This window comes from Trichoplusia ni, chromosome 17, assembly GCF_003590095.1.
Source record: "Trichoplusia ni isolate ovarian cell line Hi5 chromosome 17, tn1, whole genome shotgun sequence".
In the NCBI taxonomy this organism is placed as follows: domain Eukaryota; kingdom Metazoa; phylum Arthropoda; class Insecta; order Lepidoptera; family Noctuidae; genus Trichoplusia; species Trichoplusia ni.
Genome location: NC_039494.1, coordinates 4,648,974 through 4,673,582, shown reverse-complemented (window position 1 = coordinate 4,673,582; position 24,609 = coordinate 4,648,974). Strand labels below are relative to the sequence as shown.

At 34.1% G+C, this 24,609-nt stretch overlaps 1 protein-coding gene across 1 annotated transcript in view; it reads right to left on the bottom strand.

Annotated features, from left to right (window-relative positions):
• The window catches only part of LOC113502603 (elongation of very long chain fatty acids protein 6), a 49,005-nt gene that overhangs the window by 22,164 nt on the left and 2,232 nt on the right, over positions 1-24,609 (bottom strand). The window contains exon 2 of the mRNA XM_026884246.1: positions 8,503-8,640. Coding sequence (XP_026740047.1) covers positions 8,503-8,640 — 138 coding nt within the window. The remainder of the gene's footprint in view (positions 1-8,502; positions 8,641-24,609) is intronic.

Sequence of the window (24,609 nt, the reverse complement as noted above, 5' to 3'; positions counted from 1 at the left end):
TTATTAGCGCTAATAACTGTTTCTAACTGTTTCTAACTAACTGTTTCTAACTGTTTTAACCTAACTGTTTCTGTATTAAACTAGTCCAGGAACAAAAGGAAAACAAGGAAATCTCGCCTACGCTTGAAAAAAAGTTTCTGGAAAAAATAGGAAAATGTTTATCTGCAATATTAATTTACAGACAGGACATGATTTTCCTGTGATTTTCTCTCTTACTGTCTGTTTAGTAAGAGCGAATTCATCGCATTACTTTAGGAGAAAATATCAATAACCTGTATTAATAAAGAATTTATCAACATACTAGCTGACCCAGCAAACGTCGTTCTGCTTGATAAATTATATCTAGTGAATGTATTTTTTAATGCTACATTATAAAAAAATAAAAGCAAAAAATTTCGTACAAAAAATTAAAAAGTAATTTTAGTGTGGGCAACCCTTATCACTTAGGGGTATGAAAAATAGATGTTGTTCTATTCTCAGTCCTACCCAATATGTATACAAAATTTCATAAGAATCGGTCGAACCGTTTCGGAGGAGTACGGTAACTAACATCGTGACACGGGAATTTTACATATTAGATGGGGACGTCCCACATTGGGACAAATATTTGTATTTTCAAAAACCATACTGTATATATTTCCTTTTGCATTTTCCTTAAGAGAACCACTGGATAACAATATTATAAGTATACATCCTTGGGTTATTTTCGTAGTTCTTGCATGGGTTTTCTACCGCGTACTTTCCTTCTCTTTGTTAAATGGGATATACTGTATTAAAAAATATTTTCCCTTTGTTATTTTTTTTATATAATAACCTCTTTTTTAGGTATCATTCGTCCGAGACGTCCATTGGATGAGAGCTCATTGTAATTAGTAAGATTATCAATAAAGAGCACATTGTGCATGTAAATGATAATTGTTAACAACACAAACTTGTTTAATCTCTGTAGGTTATCACTTTGGCAACTTCCATTAACTCCGATAGTGAACCGTGAAAAGTTCATAGGTGTATCATCTTCGAAGGTAATAGTTATTTATAGTTAGATATACAATTATTCATATAAGACATGCAAAAAGGATAATGTACAACTTATGTCCTTTGAGACGGAGTATCAAAGGGTAAGTAAACATCTAACAAACTTAATACATATAAGCTTAACGTCAATATTTACCATTAGGACCAGTCATGTATAGGGTTTACAGAGCTTATGAAACGCGAACATTTGGGTTACCCTATACATATGTAATTTGAGTTTCTTAAGTCAATGAAGTGAAACATGCATGTTATATTATACTAGTTGAGACGTGCCTACTTCATTAATCGTATTTATCTAATAGCTAGCTGTCCCAGCAAATGTTGTTATGCTAAATGTAAAAAGGGAACTGATCTTGTCCGGTTCTCAGACCTACCGAATATGTACATAAAATGTCATGAGAATCGGTCGAGCCGTTTCGGAGGGGTTCCATTTCGTACACCGTGACACGAAAATTTTATACAATAGGTATCTTTTGGCAAAATATTTTTTTATCGTTTTAGTAAATACATCAAGGAATTCACTCCTGCCACTGATTACTAAATAGTACTACGTAACCTCAGCAATGTCACGTTCTTCGTTCACCTTAGTTTTTTTTTAATTTTATTATTATTTAAGTTATTTATTTTAAGAAAATAGCTGCGAATCCGCCAACAGGGCAAGATGTAGATCATGCGAAGAGCTGTTTTGGACTCGTAACAATAATACGGAAGCCTCAGCACGATACGATAGAATGACATGATCATGTAATCAACACGTGTTCCTGCATTTTAAACAAGCGAAGAAATCATTAAATGTGTTTATTTTTTCGCTAATACACTCGACATGCTGACCGGAAAGTGCTGACACACAATGTACTATTGTTTAGAAAATTATTGCAATTTACTGCGGTCATTATAAACATTGTATCAAGTTGTTTATTTTACGTAATTTAGTACTTATGTAATGTTATCAATTTTCATCTCGTAATTTGTACTTACGGTCAATTTTCTCGGTAACGTTATGATGGTCGTTTTTTACTATTGTACCGCGCTTGTTTTTGTTTAAGATAATTTCAGTAAAACATGCCGGGGGAACGGAAATATGTTTACAATTACAATCATAATACCTGTCATTATAATCCAGTATTTAAGCCTGTTTTCCTATGTACCCGATTCGGTGTCAACCGGCTTAGATTTCGAAAAGGGTTTTCTACTCTTAACTCATCGATATGTAAGAACATTTCATTAAGCAATATTTTGATTTTTTACAGCCCTTATACAAGGGCGACGCAGTTTATGAAACCTAACGTCTAATTCGCCAAGTAAATACTGTTCTGTAAACTCATAGAGGTACAACAGAGATACAAACGTTGGGTATCAAAGGATTATGTTGCCCGTATACAAAGAGCCTAAGAAAGGATTTAAGTACGTAATATAGGAAACTTATGCAAATCATTATATTTAACAGTAGGTATACTTCCCGACCTTCGCTACAAAACTAGTTGTTATTTTTACTACTAATGATACCTTGACTAATATGGTAACGCGATATAATGAGGCGAACACAGTCCAGTGTAACAGTTAAGTAATTATCATACGTATGTATATAACATATTATCATAGATCATAAATTACGATACAGTATTGTTTTTTGGGCATTTCGTTTAATGAAATTCATTTTCATACATTGTAAACCCGCTATTAGATTGCACAAATCTACAATGTTTAAGGATATCCAGTCAATTAAAAAGGGATAACTAAGGAGTCGTAAATCTGTAATCTTCAAAACATTATGCTACTTCCACAAGACATGAAAAGTTTACATTTTAAGTACAATTTCGATTACTCAAGACATAACTTAGTCAGAAGTTACTTTAAAGTCTCTCTCAAGTAAACGCAGACGGTCTACAGACAAAGTTTCAAGAAAGGTTTAACTTTAAGTTATAAGTTAAATTGACGTTTCGTTTGCCTAAATGGGAGTAAGTTTATCGAATGCCTTTAGGAAGCGCTGGCACGTGTATCGTTACAGTTTTATGAAACAATCGTGCGACAACAGCCGCTGAAACTGAAAGCACCCTTCACCTTGGGAAGCCCGAGTTTCTAGGTCAGGGTCAGAGTGTAACATGAAGTTCTGCGAGTTTGATGCTACCGACTGTTTGGGAGAAGCGTTATTGATGCTCTTGTTTGACAATACGGAAATTATCGTTATCATTTCGAAAGGTCAACTTTAGACAGGCAATCGAGGGATTTTGACTTAAGTCGAAACAACTTGGGAAAAAAAGAACATGCACAAGTAATCTTACTAATACTATAAATGCGAAAGTTTGTATTTATAGGATGTTTGTTCCTCTTTCACGCTAAAGCACTGAACGGATTTACGAAGACGAAACTCGGTACACAATACATTATATTGTAATCAAGATTAACACATAGGATAGATCTCATCCATTTTTATGTTCCCCGCAGATCATTTTCGATGTGTAGCGATCCTAATATTTTTGAGAGCTAGCTACATAAGGGATGTTTCAGTAAAATCAAATTGATCTGACACTCGACAGTATCATTTATAAGTGCATGATAGCCTATTAACGTATGTTGAACTATTAACATACTTAAAGGGAACTGGTATTTCCTGATAACTCGGTTGCGTATTAAATGTAATGATTATCAGTAGAGAGACGATTACCGGTTTATCTGGTTTGTCTTATTAAGATGCACCTACTGACTGGTAAGTACGATACATTGTCATTTATGGTGAGACAATGCATTAGTCTTTTATTATTATTTTTCAAGAACTTGACGAAAAACTATGCATTCATAAAGATAATTAGATGCTGAAAATATACCAAAAACCCTGTGAACCAGACAAACTGAATACTAACGATATACCGGTTTAGAATAAATTACTGAAATAGTCAGTGCTCTACCTCATTAATTTGTACAAAAAATTACAAAAGATGAATTAAAATACAAAATTTATTTAGTACTTATTTAAATATATTTTTTTTATTCCCACATCAGACGACTATTACGAAAACCTTTAGGAAAATGAAGTAGGCTTCTTTGATGAGGGAACGAGTGTTTCTGCGTGCTATTCATAAGGTAACGCCAGAGGAAAGTTTATACAAATATTTTATGTCTAAAAGGAAATGTAATATTAATTTTTAATCATTTTTCAAACGTACAAAGTTATTTTTAATAACAAAAACGTTTATCAACTGTACTCCAAAGTAATGAGGTTTTTTTCGAATTCAGTTTTCTTCGCGAGGTAAACCCAAAGTCGCTGCAATACAGCAGAAATTACTGATACCATTTATATTATTGTTTTTGTTCCAGATTTTCTTTGACCTTGGACATCCATGACTCATTAATTCCTCTGACGACTCTTATCAGCGTTATAAATAAAATAATTACTGTCATCCGATCTGGACATAAAATATAATTACCTGATATCAATATCTTAAGGTCACGGCTGACATGCTAGATCGAGTTGTTGCTACTGTGAGGTGCTATTGAAGTGTATAGCAATAGAGAAGAATAAAGCTATCCGTAGGACCTTGACAGGGTATGAAAGAGTTTGATATTTACAAATTACATCCCTTTGAACAGAAGTGAAACATTTTTGATACATTTTAGACTTGCGCAAGAGCATGCACGAGTGACTCTGGTTCCCACTTGGTAGTAAAGACCGGGTTCTACGATTGAAAGTCCACCATATTCAAAAACCTTTCCTTGGGCAGCGTTAATTGCTTCTCACCCCGAAAAAAGAGTGATGATGTTACCAAGGAAACGGGGAAAGTTTTTGCATTGCAAGCTTACTTGCAAGCCTAGTTTTAGGGCTTGTTTAAACAAATGCTGTAAGAGTTATTAACGACCATTTGATTGATTAATCGCGGTGACAAGCTAATGTAGCAGACGTCATAAGAAGTATTATAAGAACATTCTTACTAATGGTAATGGCTGACACAATTACATACCTATAAGTATTGACGAAACCTACCACGTAAACTTTCGCTGCGTACATTTACAGAATAACATTATATAGGTGTAAGTACGCGGTAAGAATAGTATAGTTAGAAACGTATATACGTGCATACACATAGTTCGGAACACACGTAGTGATGTAGCAAACGTGACTGTTACCTAGACGTGTTTCGCAGACGTGGCGCGATGTGAACCCATCGCGCAGATAACGCACATGTAAAAGTTATGTAAACAATGTCAAAGGAACGTCAATATTATTATCTATGAAACTATTTGCTGTTATAAGCACGAGATTTTTTGCATAAGAAGATTAGCTGGCGCGATCTTTTCTGTATCGTAATTGACGCATTTGCTGAAAGTACCTACAAGTAGCTCTGACACAGCAGCTGTTTAGGAGAAATACAATATTTTATTTGGCATAACAAATACTATGTCACGCAAAGATTATTTTTTAAAATTACCAGCCCTAAAATCACCAAGTTCACACAGCAGCTGTTTAGGAGAAATAAAATATTTTATTTGGCATAACAAATACTATGTCACGCAGAGATTATTTTTTTAAATCACCAGCCCTAAAATCACCAAGTTCAGTACGATCTACTGATCGTAAAACTTAAAACGCCTCGTGACGAAATATTTTTTTCTTAAAAAAAACATATTTTTCATAAAACCTCAAAGTCACTGGCTGTAATGGTCAGGTCCAACCATATTCTTTTATGACTACCGTCACACGCCAGCAAGCATAAAATATATTCACATAGCTGTGCGCACTCTGTGACTATATTATAGAGAGGAGATTAACACATATTCGTTTTGCTGTTTCTAGTCTTACGTAAAAGTTAGACAACGATTTCGGTTAAACTTTAATACATGTAGATAGTGACTAAATGGACTTTGATACGAAATTACTTAAATTGTATGAGCAATGTCTAACAAATTCGATACTGCATCACATTCACCAAGATGCGGATGCTGAAGTGACGGTTATATAAGTATTCATACACAAGTCTATGGTAGGTACTTGTTATAGTTGTAATTACTAAGAAATGTTACATTTTATTTTCTTATGTAAACTGCATAAGCGATTATGGGATGTCAACATGGCAACGAAGCGTGAAAGATTGGAACATGCGTTACCGACTTATCTTAATGTATACAATAATATTTACTGGAATATTGTATATAAAATATGATTATGTAAACTCGTATGTTTCCACTATAAAATAACCATTACAATTTAATGGATTTTCGTGTATTTTCCTATTTCGCAAAGCTCTCTACTATTTTGGATAAAACACCGTCTTAACAAAGCGACACAAAGCAAATAAAACCCAATTTTAACGGCATTTATTTGGGTCACATACATGCTACCTCGGTCGGTTATTCAGTCTAGACTAGCCTACAGCCCTTTACATAGCATTATTTAGATGACGTCAAAGAGAAAGTATAGAGCCCAACCTTTTATTTTTTGCTTGCCTTTGTTACCAGACAATAGTTGCTCTTATATTTTTTCAGTTCTAAACCTCTTTGACCCAGCTGCGAGAAGGAGGTTAGGTTTCTTATAAGCAACTTCTTTCAGAAATATCACTGTAGCAAAAAAATGTGAGTCGGGTTCGGCTTAAAGTATTTGTATAAATTATATGTCAAAAACCTACTTTCTCAGCAAACGGAGCATAAAATACGCTGCGTAATTACTTTTTGTAATTTCAAAAGCAAGTAAATATTTCAAGCTCTGATCTGTACAACCACCAAAAGAGTAAAACAATGTCCTTTATTTTAATCTGTACCGACCACAGTGTTGTAAAATTGTCGACCTGTTAAAATGTTAATTATGATAATGGCTAAACAAACAGGGGTCGGACCTTTCCCCTTCAACGTAAATATGCAGCCAAGCATTCGCACATGTACACTACACTTTGGAATGCTGCTTTCGACATTAAAACGAACGCAAAACGAATTATATAACTGAATTTGCATATAAGTTGAATAACTGCACAGGAGCACACATAGAGCGAAAGTTTTAATTGGTAATTTATGAGGATATTTTTTTTCGATCAAGTAATCCTATAGTGTTGCACTGTTGGATATAGGTCGTCCCCAAGTTACGCCAAGTTTTATCATGCGCATCTTCCAAAATTTGTGTTCAATATCGATGTATGAGATATGAAGACTATTTCAAATAAATACAGACATCAATTATGTTAAGTTATACAGTTTTATAGACCGTATACATCGCATCGGCTGATCATGAACCGGCAATAAACGGCCGTGAAGTAACTCACGCATATTAATCATTGTAATTACAGTTTCGGTTTCATCTTTACTGGGTAAGTAATTGATGACTTTTTCTTTGAATTATATACATAGTAAGTATCCTGCGTTAAAAAAAAACTTGTCTTTTTCTCTCCATTTTATTACATAAACAGCGTCCAGTATTTTGAAGTGTTTAAAACGAACTTTTAACACGCAAAGATTTATCACGTCTTTTCTATGTTTTTATAAGAATTATCTAATTAGAGTAAATCGTCTTTAATAATAATACATAATTATTAAAGGTTACGTGAAAAACCAGTTCATGTAAACTACGGACATAAAAACAGTAATCAAACTCATCAAACTGTTTTTATAATGTTAGTAATGCGTAAGTCAGTTGACACGTGGACTTCAATATAAAACTACGATATATGATGGATCCGATATGTGATTCGATGAAAAATGCTTCCGCGTAATTTCCATAACATGTTCATGTCTCAACCCAGTTATTTGACATTATCTACGATCTGCTCGACGATGGTAAAGCCCTTCGCTTATAAAAATATTGAAGCAATCTCAAATACAAACTTTGCTTTGTCCTTTTTTGTTCCTTGGAGCGAAAGTAACGGTATAGCGTTCAATATTTCGTGAATACACACGTTTTTCACAAATCCATTTAACTTTAACATACAAATGTAACTGCTCTCAAACTAGTTTTTCGAAATGTATAGCTGAGCAAAACTTTCTCGTATTCTCAAAGTTTGAAGCATCAGCAGTTTAATGCAAACTTGTGCTGTCTCAGATACATACAGAGAAACATTCAGAAGTCATTGTAAACAATTCAATTATTACGAATAAATTGCGCGGTAATTAAAATATTTCATCAATAGTTCAACTATAACAAATACAGAGTTTTACATATTTACATTGCTGATATCAATTTCTATGCTTATTGCCCACGTACATTACGTCAATGGAAACGAGTTACGTCAAGACCTAAGTACACTGCACAGGTTTATCTACGTATATGTAGGTAAAGGGTCGCCAAGACAATCAAATATGCAAGTCAAACGTAACGTGTTGGAAGAGTTTGAAGACCGTTCGAGCCTTTCACATCAAACTGCGTAATCTATTGCAAACTTAATGCATGTGATAATGTGGATCTTTGACGGACCTCACAAACCAGCGATGTAAACTTTTAACAATGTGTGATCGTCTCGTACTTCCTTTAGGCTTATAACATATCCTTACCTTGGCACACAAATAGAGTGATAGATCCCGTAATTCCGTAACACGTGGATGAATTCGGGCAGCGTCCGGCAGGCGCCCATGATACTAAAAGCTGCTAACGAACAGTTCCATATCATAAGAGTCCGTCGCAGTTCGAATCTGAAACAAAATATAGATTTTTTCAATATTGGTGTTTATTTTGACTTCATAGAAAGTATGTGAATGGAAAAGAAATGAAATAAATCCACGGTTATCTACTGCACTTGATTGAAAAGAGCACGCAATGGTAGGTAGCCTATCAAATGTTGTAGATTAACTTTCATGCTAAACAATAATGAGTCTACTTTTTGTTTAACAGGACAACGCAGGCTGTGGCTGTTTTCCTGGGGTTTACTGATAAATACCGTTCAAATAACTTTTATAACAATTTCGTCAGAATTATGCTTTGTCTTTGATGTTACTGGTACACCAAAAAGCATTAAAGGTAATAAAATAAAAACAATTTAGGGGGAAAATACGTTATAAATACGATTTAATTGGTATAGTAATAAATAATCCTAGTAGTTATGGATAATACGGCTATATTATTATAATGATCATGGTCAGACATGTTAAGTTCAGCGGTTCACATAACTATGGCCACTATTAACAGAAAATGATCATTAAAATTTTAAACACGCTATTCAGATTACTACTGGATGTCAATTAAAATCATTATAGTACTCAACTTAACCCGTACTTTGTTGGGTACATAAAAATACCTCGATGCCAGAGCAATAAATGCATTGTTTTGTATTTATGATAAAGGTCAAATTAGCTTGAGCAGAATCACTGTGCATAAAAGAGTTATCCAAAAGTTGATCAGACAAATTTCATCTTTAATACAAGTGCGTCCGCGCACACGGGCTTAATAACCTTAGGCTTAGCTGTGGGTCACTGGATGCGCATATCAGTCTTAAATACGTCTCACGTCTAAACCGATGACACTAAATGCTACGGATAGCCGAGTGGTTGAGGTCACCACTCCAAACCCAGGAAACGCCACGCGTCGCGGGTTCGATCCCTGCGTAGGGCATCAGTTTGTGTGCTACACGAATTATTGTTCAGCCAAAGTCTGGTTTGTGAAGCCCCCGCGTCTCAAGAATTAAATTAATTAAAGCGCGTGTCGGTTTACTTATAAAAAACTACCAACCCACATTTAAAATTCGCACTTTAATTTATGTACACATTGAACATACTTGGAGGATAGTCAGCGGCGCCATATCTATCAACGCCAGTTTTCCGTCAATTGATAAGAGATTTTATCAAAGGTTATTGTTACGATAAAGTACATTCCAATATTTCATCGGTAAAAATTCTATTACATAAAGGTTTAGTTTGAAATGGAAATTACGTATGAAATGGAGTGTTTATAGAAGAATGAATACAAATGTTTCTCAATTATCAAAACGTGAATTTAAAACGTTCTTGGAAGTCTACCTGTCGCTACTTTTCACTTTAAAATGAAAGAGATAGCTTGAGAATTAACGGCGACTTGAAAGTGATTGACGTTTCAGTATTCGGCCGGTTGTTACATAAAACTAGGTACAAAGGAGTTTCGGATACAGCGATGCGAAAATTTAAGACTGCTTTTTTGTCTTTGACCATGTACAACTTTATTTAATTTCATTAACAAGAGATAATTTTTTTTTTATATTGTTTAATAAAAACGGGTGAAATAACATATGAACATATTGTATTTATATTGGTGTAAGGCTAGCTGAAAATTTTTTGTTAATTCTTATTTAAACTTACGATGAAAACATAATTCATAATTCTAAATGCTAAGATAATTAATCCTGAGCAGGTAATCAATTAAAAAAAACATGTTTCTATGATACTGTTAGGTATCAGTTAAAATTAATTATAATTGTATATAAACACGAACACTGCTGTATCGATGCACTAAACACTGGTTTATCGAAGGCCGTTCAATAATTATTTGACACTAATCAATGTTGTTAAAAATTCAATTAAATTTGCTTTGCCAGCTTAGTTTATGATAGAAACGTATTTACTGATAATAATTTGCTCCTTCACCGGTTTAGTTTAACATCGGATATATATATTTGTAATAGAAGGGGAAAATAGAGAATATTTTATTCAGTGATTTAAAAGCATGGCGATCATGACAAAAAAAGTGCGTAAAACCTAAAAAAAAAGCGATAGAAAATCAATTTCTTAAGTAAAACATTATTGGCACACATTGAGATCTGATAAAAGTGGTTAGAGAACGTCAAAGTTATAAAATGAAAACGTGCTCAGAGACTGTTTGTTACATATAATAATATCCGAAACGGTTTTAGGCAGTCAGCGGAAAAAATCCAAGAGGATTTACCACGAAATTACGAGTAACATAAACAGCAACCTTGGATTAAAAATACCCGTCGTAATTTATCTCATCGACAGGTCAAGGTCACAGAAGCGAACACACAGACAAAACACAATATACTTTTTATAGTTCACATAAACTATTGTGACGGCATTCAGTCTGTACCGTACAAAATATGTTAATATGCCAACACAATAGATTTCCTATTGTGTTTCCCGATAAGACTGTATAAATCGCATTTTCGCTTTACATTTAAAAAACTATAGTGCGATTTTTGTTTGCTGTGCCTAGTCTAATAGTTTAAACCGATGTTACACATTTATTTCTCGTGAACCAAGTCTCAGGTGGCCAGATAGCATATCAAAGTGGTTTTGTTATTTCGTAGACCGTGGGAAAGCGTGAAGTGAACCCGACCTTACATAATACAGATTTAACTTGCCTCACGGATTTCGGCGTAAAAGCTTCTGATATTAAAACTGTCACCATAAAATTGTCATTACGTTTTTTGCTGGACCTCTCCGAGTCATGAAACGAAATTTTCTTATTCTTTGGTCTCGATTTTATAATTTCGGATCTACATTTTTCGTCGAATAATTTGATGTTTTTCGCAAAATGTCAACTGTTTGTATATTTCATATCTGGGACAAGCAAGCTCGCATTTTCATCCAGGCTTCTAATTTATCCTCTAACAAATAAAGTGATATAATCCAAGGTCAACAAACCTGTTCCCAAAGGAACAGCGAGCCACGACGGATTCCGATTGGCTACGTTCCTGAAATACCACTCTCGCTTCATTCACTCCCGCATTCTGTTGTTCTCGCATAACTCCACTTAATAAGCCTGGTTCAACGTGGAAACCTTGACCATCAAAATGACTAGGGGTAGTTTCGAAATCGATATAAAGGGAAGCATCTTGGAACAAGAAAATTAAATCTAAAACCAAATCAGTCAATCACGGTAATCGTATTACTCGACAAATCACAGCCCATTCATCACACTAAATACTCATTATTGATGTACACTAATTGAATGATTAATTCTAGCTCAATACTGCTTATCAAGAAGACATAATTACAATAGCAATAAGGTGATTAGTGTATTGGATAATGTTGATAACGCGGTCATTGCTCGGTATTAAGGGTCAGTTGGTGAGAATAAATTAGTATTATGCTAGTGACCTTACGCCAATTAGCGTATGGACTCATATTTGTAATTCAAATGGGAAAGGTCGAAGTTTAGGTTGAAGGACAACAAATTTTATTCATGTTGAAATTACGGAACGTGCTACATTATATTTTATACTAAAGAGGGTCAGGAAGACCCCTATTATTGTTTGACAATAAAATGTAATAATAGGCTTTGCATAGGAGGCTTTCTGTTGTTATAAAACGTGGTAACAGAACCCATCTCCATAAACTGATGATGAGCAGTTATTATAATACTATTGAATAGATTGTTCGAAGGACAATCCTGACTTTCCCGGTACGACATTCATACAAATATATCCCTCCGATATCCCTTACTCGACTTTCATGACACCCACGGGTAAAGTGGGGGTCCAATCGTCGCCGAGTACGCACTACAAAAGCAATTTGACACGCGTTTCCACTTACAATTATAAGCTACTCAACGTGATTAAAAGCATGGCTTATTTCTGTATTAGGTATCGCACCTTGTTCTACGATTAAAGTTGACAAACAGAGTTGAAACTTGAAATTCTATGTATCGAGTACTATCGAGATCGACGATATCAGGCTATAGGATTTCAACCTTGTTAACTGGGATTTCCAGAGATTAAAAACACGGTAATGTTATCATAGCTCAACATTGACCTGTTACCTTCAACTGTAATTAACTCACTGTTTTCCTGAACCACCTGTTTCGAACTGAATGCAGTAATAATCGAAAGAGATAAATCATAATTGACATGTTTGGTATGATCGTGATCTATAATAAATTTGTTGTTAAATGACTATACATAATAATATGGTACTTTCAAGTATTAAATACTCTTTGATATGATCACAACTGTATCAACAAACACCCTAACATTTTTGAAGTCGTAGACACATGCACTATTTATCGATATCTACCGAATAGAAGAAATAAAAATTGAAAGTACGGATTTGTAAACGTATTCTTTTTAACTTTCGCGAAATTCGCACGAACGTTCCCATTAGCCTTCGTAAAGTTCAGCAGAGTGTAAAACGATCGAGAGTTTATTAGGACGCGCTTTCACATTTCTACACAGATTAGTACGTTACCTGAGAAAATATTTGCTACAAGTATTCGTTTCATTGTCATAATATCTTGTGCGAAACAATTCTGACTATTCTATAGACAATATCGCTGGGAATCGGTCAAAGATATTTGTCACAGCAATTTAGGTAATAGTTCAAATATTTACAACTAGCTACACTTCGCGCGGTTTATCAGATATAATCCTTCGACTCATCTCAGGCCACTATTATTCATCAGTTATCATTTTTTATCCATACAGGTGAACAATTACAAAAAAAACCCTTGGTTTATCAGTGTAGTGTGATTATTTAAATCTCAATGGAATCATCTGACACTGTTCCTCATAAAGAAAATAATGTTTCATCTCTCTAAATAATTGATGAAGTTGAAAGACGTAAAACATGCTCACCTTTATTTTTATATAATCGTCCTTGCCCTTTACCAGAAAGAGTGGGCATAAAAGATGAAAACATAATTTAATTTCGACAGAAAGAAGCGACTTATCGGGGACATTATGGTATAAAAAATACTTTACGGTAGTACCACGGTTATTCAATCATATTATTTTTACCTTCAACGATTTTCTCTTGGTTTGTTTCGATGTTTTATTGCGGTAATAACTCTTTTCTATGAGTCAATATAACATTTCTCTTGTACCTTAAGTTTGATTCTAATAATATTTAGACTTTAGACTGTTTTACTCACCTACTATTACTCTTCTAAAACAAATAAGAAAATTGTAACACATAAAATACATTATTGGTTTCAAATATGAGTAAGTGATTGTCACATTAACAAGGTCGTCCACTCAATTATCCATCATAATAACCTCTTAGCGCACCTAAATAGGCCTGCTAATATGACATCAGTTTAATTTTTTCGAACGCTAACTCGCTTACGAATCGCTCAAATGTTTTGATCCAACAAGCCAAAGTCTCGTCACTTATTCAAAAGAAACATGATTATTATAAGTTAAAAGTTTTCTATTGGTATTATGTTCTAACATTGTAACATTGCAGATTAAAAAAACTATATTTTTTATAGAAGCCTGCAATAATTATCAGAGACTTATAACTCAAAAACACACATAGGTAATGACGTTCATATTTAATCTTCATGTTATTATAAACTTTAGCAACGTTTTATTATTTTATCACTTTTATGAAACTACATCAGTAAGTCGGCAAAACACGTTATACACGTGTCTCGATCATTGTTGTGTCAGTAACTGAGATAAAAGAGTTTCCGAGACACTGATAAGGGAACTTTGATAATGTAATAAATAATACGACAGGTAATGTATTGTATGCAAATTGTAGATTATATAGATACCTACTTTTCTGTGTAAGTTGTTATTATTTATTTATTACTTCTTTCTTATTCATGAAAGTACAATTGCGGACATAACCATTCTCTACCAGTCAACCAATAGGAGGGTTGTAACTGTTTATAAAATATTATTCTAACAACGGGGCCACGATTTAATATAAACGTGCGTATTTTCCAAATACGTAATACATAGTTTGATTAGATACTAAAAATATATAAACATGGTTTTCCTTTAAATTGATTAATCTATTATGATTCGCCTAAGCAATAAAATCTAAGATACCGCAAAACAAGTTTCTTATAAAAAATAGAACTTTATGACATTCAATAACGGTGACATGTCTCTACAAATTCAAAGAGATGAATATTATACTGTTACAAAAACCAGCCACAACAAATAACACGTACGTATTAATTTACCAAAAACAATTTGCGAGACAGCCACAACCTCATCTGTCATGTGCCAAGCCGTCATTGGTCAAAGAAATACATTTCGTGACGTTTGAGATAGGTCATTCACTCCAAACCTGTCTCTATCAATTTATTGACACCCAACAACGCGAGCGTTGTCAGCCATTTGTGAAAAAAATTGAAGTTTGGTTTTTATTCAAATTTATATTTACATCGTGTATTAAATTTTTTTACTACCAAATGGAACAAATCATAGAATTTTAGTTATTGTTTATATTATCCCACATACCTCTGACCTGTCTTTAGAACAAGTAATAAAAACAAGGTAATCTTAAACGTTTCTTGCCAGTAAAAAATAAATAAGTAGTTCTAAAACGATAATTATTCATTGTCCAAGTTTTTTTTATTAATAAATGAGACAATACGACCGTCTTACGTAAAATCCATTAAACAGTGGAAATAAAAAAATAAATGTGTGGCAGTTATATCCAAGGTCGCTTAGAGTATGTACCTCAAGTAGGAAGCCCTGATCTCCTTGTAACAAGGTTTTCTGGGCGTTGGAAAACTTCGTAATTGCCATCTTACAGAATAAATATACCATACTCAGGCTTCTACGTTAAGGAAAACCTATTTAAAAGTCCAATTATTCATAAAAGTTGCCAGCACTTCCTTGATTTAATTCCAGATCGTTACTTACTTTTATATATTTACGTTCAATATCTTTCTACACGTAATTTTGTAGAGATGTGCTATTAAAAGTGCAGTTATGTTGTTGTTTTTTTAATAATTCTCACGTCTCGCGTTGTTGTTCGAACAATACGAGTAAAAAATAATGAATGTAAAAATATGAAAGGAACATGCTGCTAATTGCAGAGCTTGGAGCTTTTTTGCAAAAATATCCATTAAAGTTTTGTTTTATACACTATTGTGACTTTTATGCACTGAAAAATATTTCGACACGTTTTAACAAGAATTTTGTTTTTAACAATATCAATCAAGATATATACACAACAACAATAACAACAATCTTATACCCGTTTTATACCGGCTGCTTAAAGCTGTTGGTTTCTACATAGCGCTACAAATGCATAAAAATATGTATTTTACAAACACACACACACACAGGCATACATCTGCATCGTCCAGAGGCACAAACTCAGTGGTTTCCTAAACCAGGTGACATTGACTGTATTCTTAAAGTAATAATGTGAATCATTTGCCATATGATCAAGCAGTCCGTAAAAGATTAAGGGGATTAGAAATGAGTCATTAAAACAGTGTGTGTTAAACTCTCGACCTCAGTTATCGGGGGAGATAGGCTTTATCATCGCGTGATGCCTAGTGGTGCGATACTGATAAATGGTAGTGTGCCACGTTCAGTATCCAATGCAATACATCAATACGTGTTTATATAGCGTAAGTTACTCTTAAAAGTTGTAATAACATTATGTAAATGGGGAGAAATCATGTGATGGAATATAATAATCATGTGGATAAAGATCGAAATATTCTTTCGTAAGAATATATTAAATGTGATATAGAAGATCAAATATTTTTCAATAGTTTTACCGCCAAAATAATATACAGCTATAATAATATTATCCTATAGCTACGTCAAATAGTATCAACATCACTTTTAGCAATAAAACTTAGTATAGCACTAGCTAGAGGTGTTCAAATATAATTTGTACAATTTACAGACACTTTCCTGACAAAATGAGGTCTGATTAAAAGATTGCAGTAAACAATCTTATCACTATGCCACTGATAACAAACTACGGAAATTTGGCGACACCTGCTTCATACGTTATGAGTATGACTCCTGTTTTTGTTAGGTATTCTTTAAATTTAGAAAAAACATAGCCTGTTTACGTCCCGCTTGTGGCCACATGCCACTTCTAGATAATAATGGAGGATGGAGAATAGCATTTTTCAAGAAGCTAACTCACTGTGGGTTGGCGATTTGAGAATTCAATATTTCCAGCCCTAGTAGCCATGGACAATGAAAAAACGCTCAGGTATTAAGAAAACGCCATTTCATTTCGTGGAGTAACCCGACTTATTTTAGTGTAACTAACTATTGCTCGCGGGCAAAGGACGCAAAGGGGACAAATCGAAAATGATCCCGCGGGCACATAAAATTGGGATAAAAACTATCCTATCTGTTAATCTTAGTTGTAAACTGTCTGTGTACCAAGTACCGTCTTCGAAAATCCGTTCAGTGATTTCTGCGTGAACGAGGGACAAAGAACCATCCCTACTAATATTATAAATGCGAAAGTAACTCTGTCTGTCTGTCTGTTACGCTTTCATGTCTAAACCACTGAACCGATTTTCATGAAATTTGGTATAGAGGTAGAGTTGACCTTAAGAAAGAACATTTTTATCCCGGATTTTTGAAGAGTTCTCCTGGAAACACGATATAACCGACATCGACGCGGGCGAAGCCGCGGGCGAAAAGCTAGTATTTTATATAATTAACTACACATCGATCGTGTTGGTATGACTTATATGTTGGACTTTAAGAGCTTGTTATTCTAATATAATATTGCTAACATAGTTGAACCATGGAATGAAAGGACTCCGAAATGAACTACGCACGCAAGGGTCATGCAAAGTCAGACAGTTGCCTGTTTTTTTTTTACCTATAATGTATAAGCAAGTAAAGCTAGTATGTATTTAATCTTATTATGTAAAACTTGAACAAGACGTGTCGAAGTCCTCTTCAAATATAAAAGGATAAGGATTTACAAAAATATTAAATTGCGGGCAATAGGGTTTTTGAGGACACGTCAGTAAACGAGTAAATAAGTCGAGTAAAGATTCTTAAAGATTATCGATTAATTTTTTTGTACCTAGTATGAAATGACACGATAGTTAACAAGCAATACCCATCTTCAATAATTGCCACTAATAAAAATGGAACAAAGAGCAATGTTTCACTTTAATTAAACAATTGTTCTTATAATAAAATATATTTTTCTATAAAAATAGGTAGTTAGACATTAATCTGATGTCTAAAGTTCAATTAAAACTTTCCAGTGAGCCAAATTACAGACATTCTTGAAGAGATATTTTTATCCAACTCGGCGGATATTTCAAGCACTAGGTATTTTGGAGGAAATTCCTTAATTCAAAAATTTTATCTTCTCTCTTTCGGCCTCTCAATGTTTAAATAAAAAGTCCTTAAGTAGTTTAGGTACCTACCATGTAACTTATCTTGTTGCGTAACAACTAAACATGCGGAATAATTTATTTCGATAATACTTACACAATTCAGATAACTTAAGACCTATCTTTAACTAAGTTTATCACACTTATTAGGTCTTTTAAATGTCAGAAATGAACGTTTCAGACAAATCAAACTTCTTAACAATTTTGTTTAAGATATAAAAATACAGTTTGTGACTTGAAGAAAGTAAGCTATAAGTAGCGTCTGTTTGGTGAAGATTTGAAGTAATAAATGTACATAGAAAATTACGCTTGCTAAAAATGTAGAGACATTACAAGACCACGTTACATCGAGTTTCTTTTACACGTTACGTTACCGGTACGGTATATTCCCTAGATCGAGTAAAACTTAGAACATATTTCATTTTCAACCCCTCTAGCAACGAACGACACGAGCTAACGAAAAAGAAAACCCGGAAAAAGCAATTTAAAACCTCTTTTAAAATACACGAGCACATTAAAGTCTAAAATACTATCCGTTTCGCCGGAGGTCCGTAAATTGCAGTAACGTGGAATGCAGTGAAAAACAAAAATGGCGTCGCCATTTCAGTCATCACATCCGTAGAAGGTTCAAGGTAACCGAATTACTCGAGAACCTTGGTTTAACGGCAGTTAACATCGGAAGTGTTGGAGTCAATGCCCGAAAAATACGAGCTGTAAAAAACATCTACATATTTTGCTATTTAAACCGAAGTTTCATACAACCACAGTAAAAGAGGCGGATTTCGTTACAAATATTCTTTATCTTATCAGACACGCTATTGTAGCTAAACGTGACTATACAAACCCAATTTATTATAAACGATTCCAAAAAGGAAAATGGAACAATGTCCTTACAATTTGCGAACAATTTGAAATATTAATTTAATGCTCTGAGGCATCGTTTACGCGAGTTACTGTGAGATAGCAAAATTTCTTTACTTTCACTTTTTGAGCAATGCTTGCGACGAAATTATGTGAATACAAAGCTTGGCAAAGATCGATATCACTTGAATGAGAATTTACAGTATAATCTCCGTTTTTATAAGTGGTCGCCGGACGTCCAGAAGCTCTTGGTCGACTCTCAGCTTCTACTCAAAGAGTGGAGAGTTTGTAACTGGGTCGCAAAATCGCTAACGTTTAGAAAACAAGAATTACAAACTCGAAAAATCAATATCATCTCTATAGTTTAACAGTGAGTCAGCATTATTCACAGAGATACAATAAACTTTATGATACAGTTTTAAGTTGTTTCGAGGAAAATACATTTCACAGTGGGTAGCCGGAAAATGGTTGCGGTTTTGCCACCCCCAGCCTTGGCGTTAATTTCTATACTAACAGCGTCTCCACAAGGTTATTTTGCATTAATGAATATCTCATCTTTTAGCTGAGTTTCGGCCAACTCTACACAAATCCGACTGGAAAATTGATGCGAAAACGTTTTACAAATATGATTTAATATTGGTATACACAATAAATACATTGAAATCAAAATTAAATGTTCATGTATTTTAAACAGCGAAGCGAGATAACAGATAACATACGTTATCACGTAGAATAATCAAGATAGTAGTCTCATATTTCACCAATTGGAACAATACTGTCACACATCACAAACGAACGTGACGTCGTTCACTGAGCAAAGGTTTTGTACAAATATTCAGCTGGAATTTATTATACCAAGACATATTTCGTATTCCATACAAGTCGTAAAACATAATAAATCTAACATTTACATTACTCATTACACAAGTCACTCCCTGAATTGTTGAATGAACAACAAATATGGGTCAAGAATAATTCTTTTTTTTTCATGCTTAAGAAAACAAGATCGGAATATAGTCTTCTTCATTATCAAGTTCAATTGATGTACGTAGTTAGTCAAGATTGTGAATGTCAATATCATTGAACAAACTGGCAATGGAATGAGGTTAGTGACCTTACCGACTTGCTAATACGCGGCAAAGGTTCCCTAAGCCGATTGAGGCTATCATGTGTTTAACGACAGCTCAACTACTACTTAATTAACTCTACCTCGTTTTACTATTTTTAAAGATCTTATAGATTATTACAAATGTTTTTTAATCAGACTTTTTTTTCACTACATCTTCAATCGTTTGCATGGATTTCGTTGGATCCCGAGAGTAGATATATAATAACCACGTATATTCGAACAGTTAGACACTTAAATAATTAGATATTATTTAGCCTATTTATTATTGTTGCCGATTACGGAAAGTCTTAATTGTATTATTCAGAATTGGTATTAATGAAATGGGTATACATATTTTAGTCATCAAATTTTAAACAACTTATGTTTATTAGGGTATCGGTAGAAAAAAAAACTTATAAAAATTGGCTCCTATTTCATTATTATCGAACAATTATAAATTATTTATAGATAGAAAGTACTTGGAAACAAATCTCAAGTAACACTTACTACAGGTCTAACCTGTATATTAGTAAGTAACTCGCTTACAGTTGTTATCACTGGTACTTATCTACTCAAGGTTTACGATACAGTAAATTATATTTACGTGACGTAATGAGAAACGATGCAAAATCATTTGTCTATTCAAGTTGGGCACGTCTCCAATAAAACCGAGTCTGTTACGTAATTCATGCATAAATCATATTGAGCACTTTTTAGTTATTATTAATGATCTTTCAAATCGTAACGTTCGAAAGGCCGAGTACAAAACAGCGTGTTTGCATCTAAATTGCGAACAAAACGAACGTATTTCTGTTCCCATCAATTGACATCAATCAATTGGGCATGTTGGCATTCCTGGAGTATTGCGACGCGTGCTATGCTTAGAGCTATGTATTACTTCGACAGACGATGACACGGAACATAATAAACAGCTGAGTTTCATATCTAGTCAGATGCAGCTGCCGGTGAAAGTTTTGGTACTTTTCCAAGACGGCCAACCGTTATTGGATTTTTGATGAAAATGGTTATGAGAAAAAGCAAACGGATTTTGATATCATGCCCACGAATGGCAATAGATTCGCCCCGACATAATACCTAATATAAAAGTTTTACGTATTGAATAAATCAAGGGAAAGCGAAAACAGTTTTAGGAACTTTATGCGGGTGTAACAAAAGGGAAGTCAAACATCGAAAACACATTGCGATCGATATTCTAACTTTAACAATGAGTACAGAGTGAACTTCCTCGAAACCCAAAGAGTACGAAATTATGTAGTGAGACACGAACAATGAATGGCATCACGTGCAGACACGGCTTGAATGCACACGAATGAACTTCTACAGTGAAATGACGTCATAATTAATTTGTGGAGCATTTTGCCACAGACAGCTACAGAGCAGGCGACAGAGACTGCGCTTCTGTTACGTAAACCTATCGACACACTAAAATAAACGATGACTAAATAATGGACAAGTTTTCTTTTGGATAGCAGGAAACTGAATGATGTTGCAACACTTGACGCTTTAAATAGATTGATTTAACAATCCATCAATGGATATGTAAAGTGAATTACACTCTGACTGAAACATTATGTATCGAAACGTAAACAAACAGATTCGTAACCGCTGAAACGTTTTGACGACAGACTTACAAACTCAAAACCTTCACTGTTCAAACTCAGATAGCGTAAACATCGAACCAAGCATCCAAAATGTCTAAATAGGAGCGACCATGTTCGGCGAAGCAATAAAAAGTTGTTTACGTTGCACGAACTGTTTATAGTGTTGGGGCGATCCAGTCATCTCGATCTGATGTCAATGTCAGCTTTAGAAAACGATCGATAGTTGGGATTCCGACTGTCTTGCGAACATTTGGTTTGAAGCCAGATTGCTCCTTGCGAAACAGATATGTTCAAAATAGACATGTCCAATTTTCCGCATCAGTTGGGTAAGGCCAAGACTAGTACCGTTTTGGGAACTTTAACATAGCCTTCTATAACAATGAATACAATAAGGTCCACTTAACCGGGGATTTCCTCAGGTTACGTAAACAGCTGATCATCCTATCAAACGTTCCACATTCTACATCAAAGGTTATGTCACATTGAAGCCTACGGATTACACTGAAAATAGATGACACCCACCTTGACCCACTTCACTTGTTTTTTTAATAATATTATGGTAATCGATGTAATGTTAGTAAAGAGTATATTATGTAGGGTTGTAATACGATGTTTTGGGATTGAGCGATGCGAATACACAAATATAAAATTCAATAAGAACGCCCACTTATTGTAATCTCAAGGTTGAATAAATACATCCTAACTGATGTAAATCAAATGTTATACAATATTCTCGTTAAAATATCGATAGCAGACGTGTATGACGTCATAACATAGGCAGTAGAATAACTTTCACTTATGTCAATGAAAGAAATAAGAAGATTCTTTACAAACACAATACATTTTTGACGGAACGTATTATAATTGGATACGTAGATTCGATATCCAACCTGGAGTATATCTTATTTTCGTAATTTATTAAATCGGGTTAATCATAAAAAAAACATTAAGAGTTTATCAGCGGCAGAATCTCGTAAATTAATAGATCAGCAGGCTGCATAATTGCTAACACTAAAATCCTGCAAATAGTCTTTCGGATAACCATTTGGAAATGAAGACGGTTTTTATTCATTTCAAATATTATTACAATACTATAAAATAAGTCCCATAGCTCTGCTCACTGAATTACAAGAATTAAGTGGATAATATGAATGAGCAAGTGCAGTGTGGAACTGGTTTTATTCATAAAGCGTGCCAAACTAAGTTACGTAACATTGCAGATCAGATGCGGAGCGCCGTTTCATTCATGAGAGGCGACCGGGCGACCCACCCCACAGGCCCGTCCCGACGCCACGCTATAATGTACAGTTTGTAAACATATTAACTGGTTAGCTTTACCTTATAATAAAATGTATTATTTATAGAAGGAAAGATTATTTTGGTCGATGAATTTGTTTGCTTTACGACAGTATTTTCCCGTGATCACTTGGAAAAAAGAGTTTGTTTTTGGACAAACCCACAGTCCTCGTGTTTTTTTTTTATAATATTGTTTTTACTTCTGCTGCGAGCAGAGAGCAAGAGCGTTGAAAAATTTGATTGAAGTCCATTAATTACAGTCTTTTACGTTTACCTAACAACGATGAATATCTTAATGGACTCATCAGCAAGAGGAAGTGTGAATACCAAAAAGTCACGTAATGAACGGCGCGTGCGCAACGTTATTTTATCGTCAAACACATGGCGTTAGGGGCGTTTGTGGGAGCAAGACACCGCTTTGTACTGTTTAGTACGCTGTCTCGTATTAACTGCAACAGTTTTACTTTTATAGGCGGATGTTTCCCCTCTGTTTAGCCCTGTGCGTCTAACCCCAGGCAGTAACATGGAGTAATTCTTTGATTACACTATTATCAGAGACTCGGACAAAAGATACCACGTTTCTAATTAAGCAATCGAACTAAACATTAAGTGAAAGTGAATAATGTATGTACTGCTATTGATAAACACGTACGGTTTGAATATTATGAAGTAGGTTCTATTTGTTTCACGTTTTTTAATAATTAAATAAACATTTACATATTCATTACAAAACTAGATAATTAACAACAAACAATTATCGTGTATTTCCTACTGTTTACGTAGATATTAATTAGATATTTCTAGAAACTGAAATATACTCTTGACAATAGAACAAATAGTTAAGACGTAACTGCGCATTTTTTTGCTGTCGACTTGCAAGTTGTCCATCAACGGAAACGTTGGTTGCTGTTTTTTTATGAATTAAACACGAAATAATAGGGAATTAAACGGGAATCAAATACTATCGCAGTTTTAAAGCAGTTTTCTGGCTATTTCAGGTGTATGTATTAATAGTTAAGTACCGTAAAGATTTCACGTATTAATATGAATATGAATATGCAAGGAAGGAAGAAGCCAACGAAGAAGGCTTCAAACATTACAGTAGTTTTAATTTAAATGTTACAATGTACAATAGCCATTGTTTAAGGATCGAGACAGTAAAGATAGTTAGATAGACACAACAATCAACTGAAGGGTGGCTAGAGGTAACACGGAGATCGATAAGTAATTAGATCTGATTCCCAGAATCCGAAGGTTACATTTATATTCAACACAACTATTGTAGGTCTGTGTGAAAGGATTGGCGGTTTGGTTGGTTTACCGAAGTTGGTGTCTGATATAAAATTTTGTAGAGCATTTTTAGAGTTTTGTATGAGACGTTGAGCATGCAAGATTGGTCTTTAAATGACTGAGCTAATTAGATAATTATTTTCGACTTTTTTTTCATGTTGAAGGGTACTTATAAGGGATAACATTGGACGTATACTAAAGAAAAAACAAACTACGGCCTTTCGCACTGAAATAATAAGTCATCATTTTTTTATATCGTTTCGAGATGATTTAAATAAATTAGTTTCGAGACTATATAAACGACTGACAACTGCTTCCGCGACTACTACAATGTGGTTATTTCTTTCCGGATACGATTGCAAAATTATCTGTATCTATCTACTTACGTCTTTCAAATACTAGTCAGATCGATTATTGATAATGAA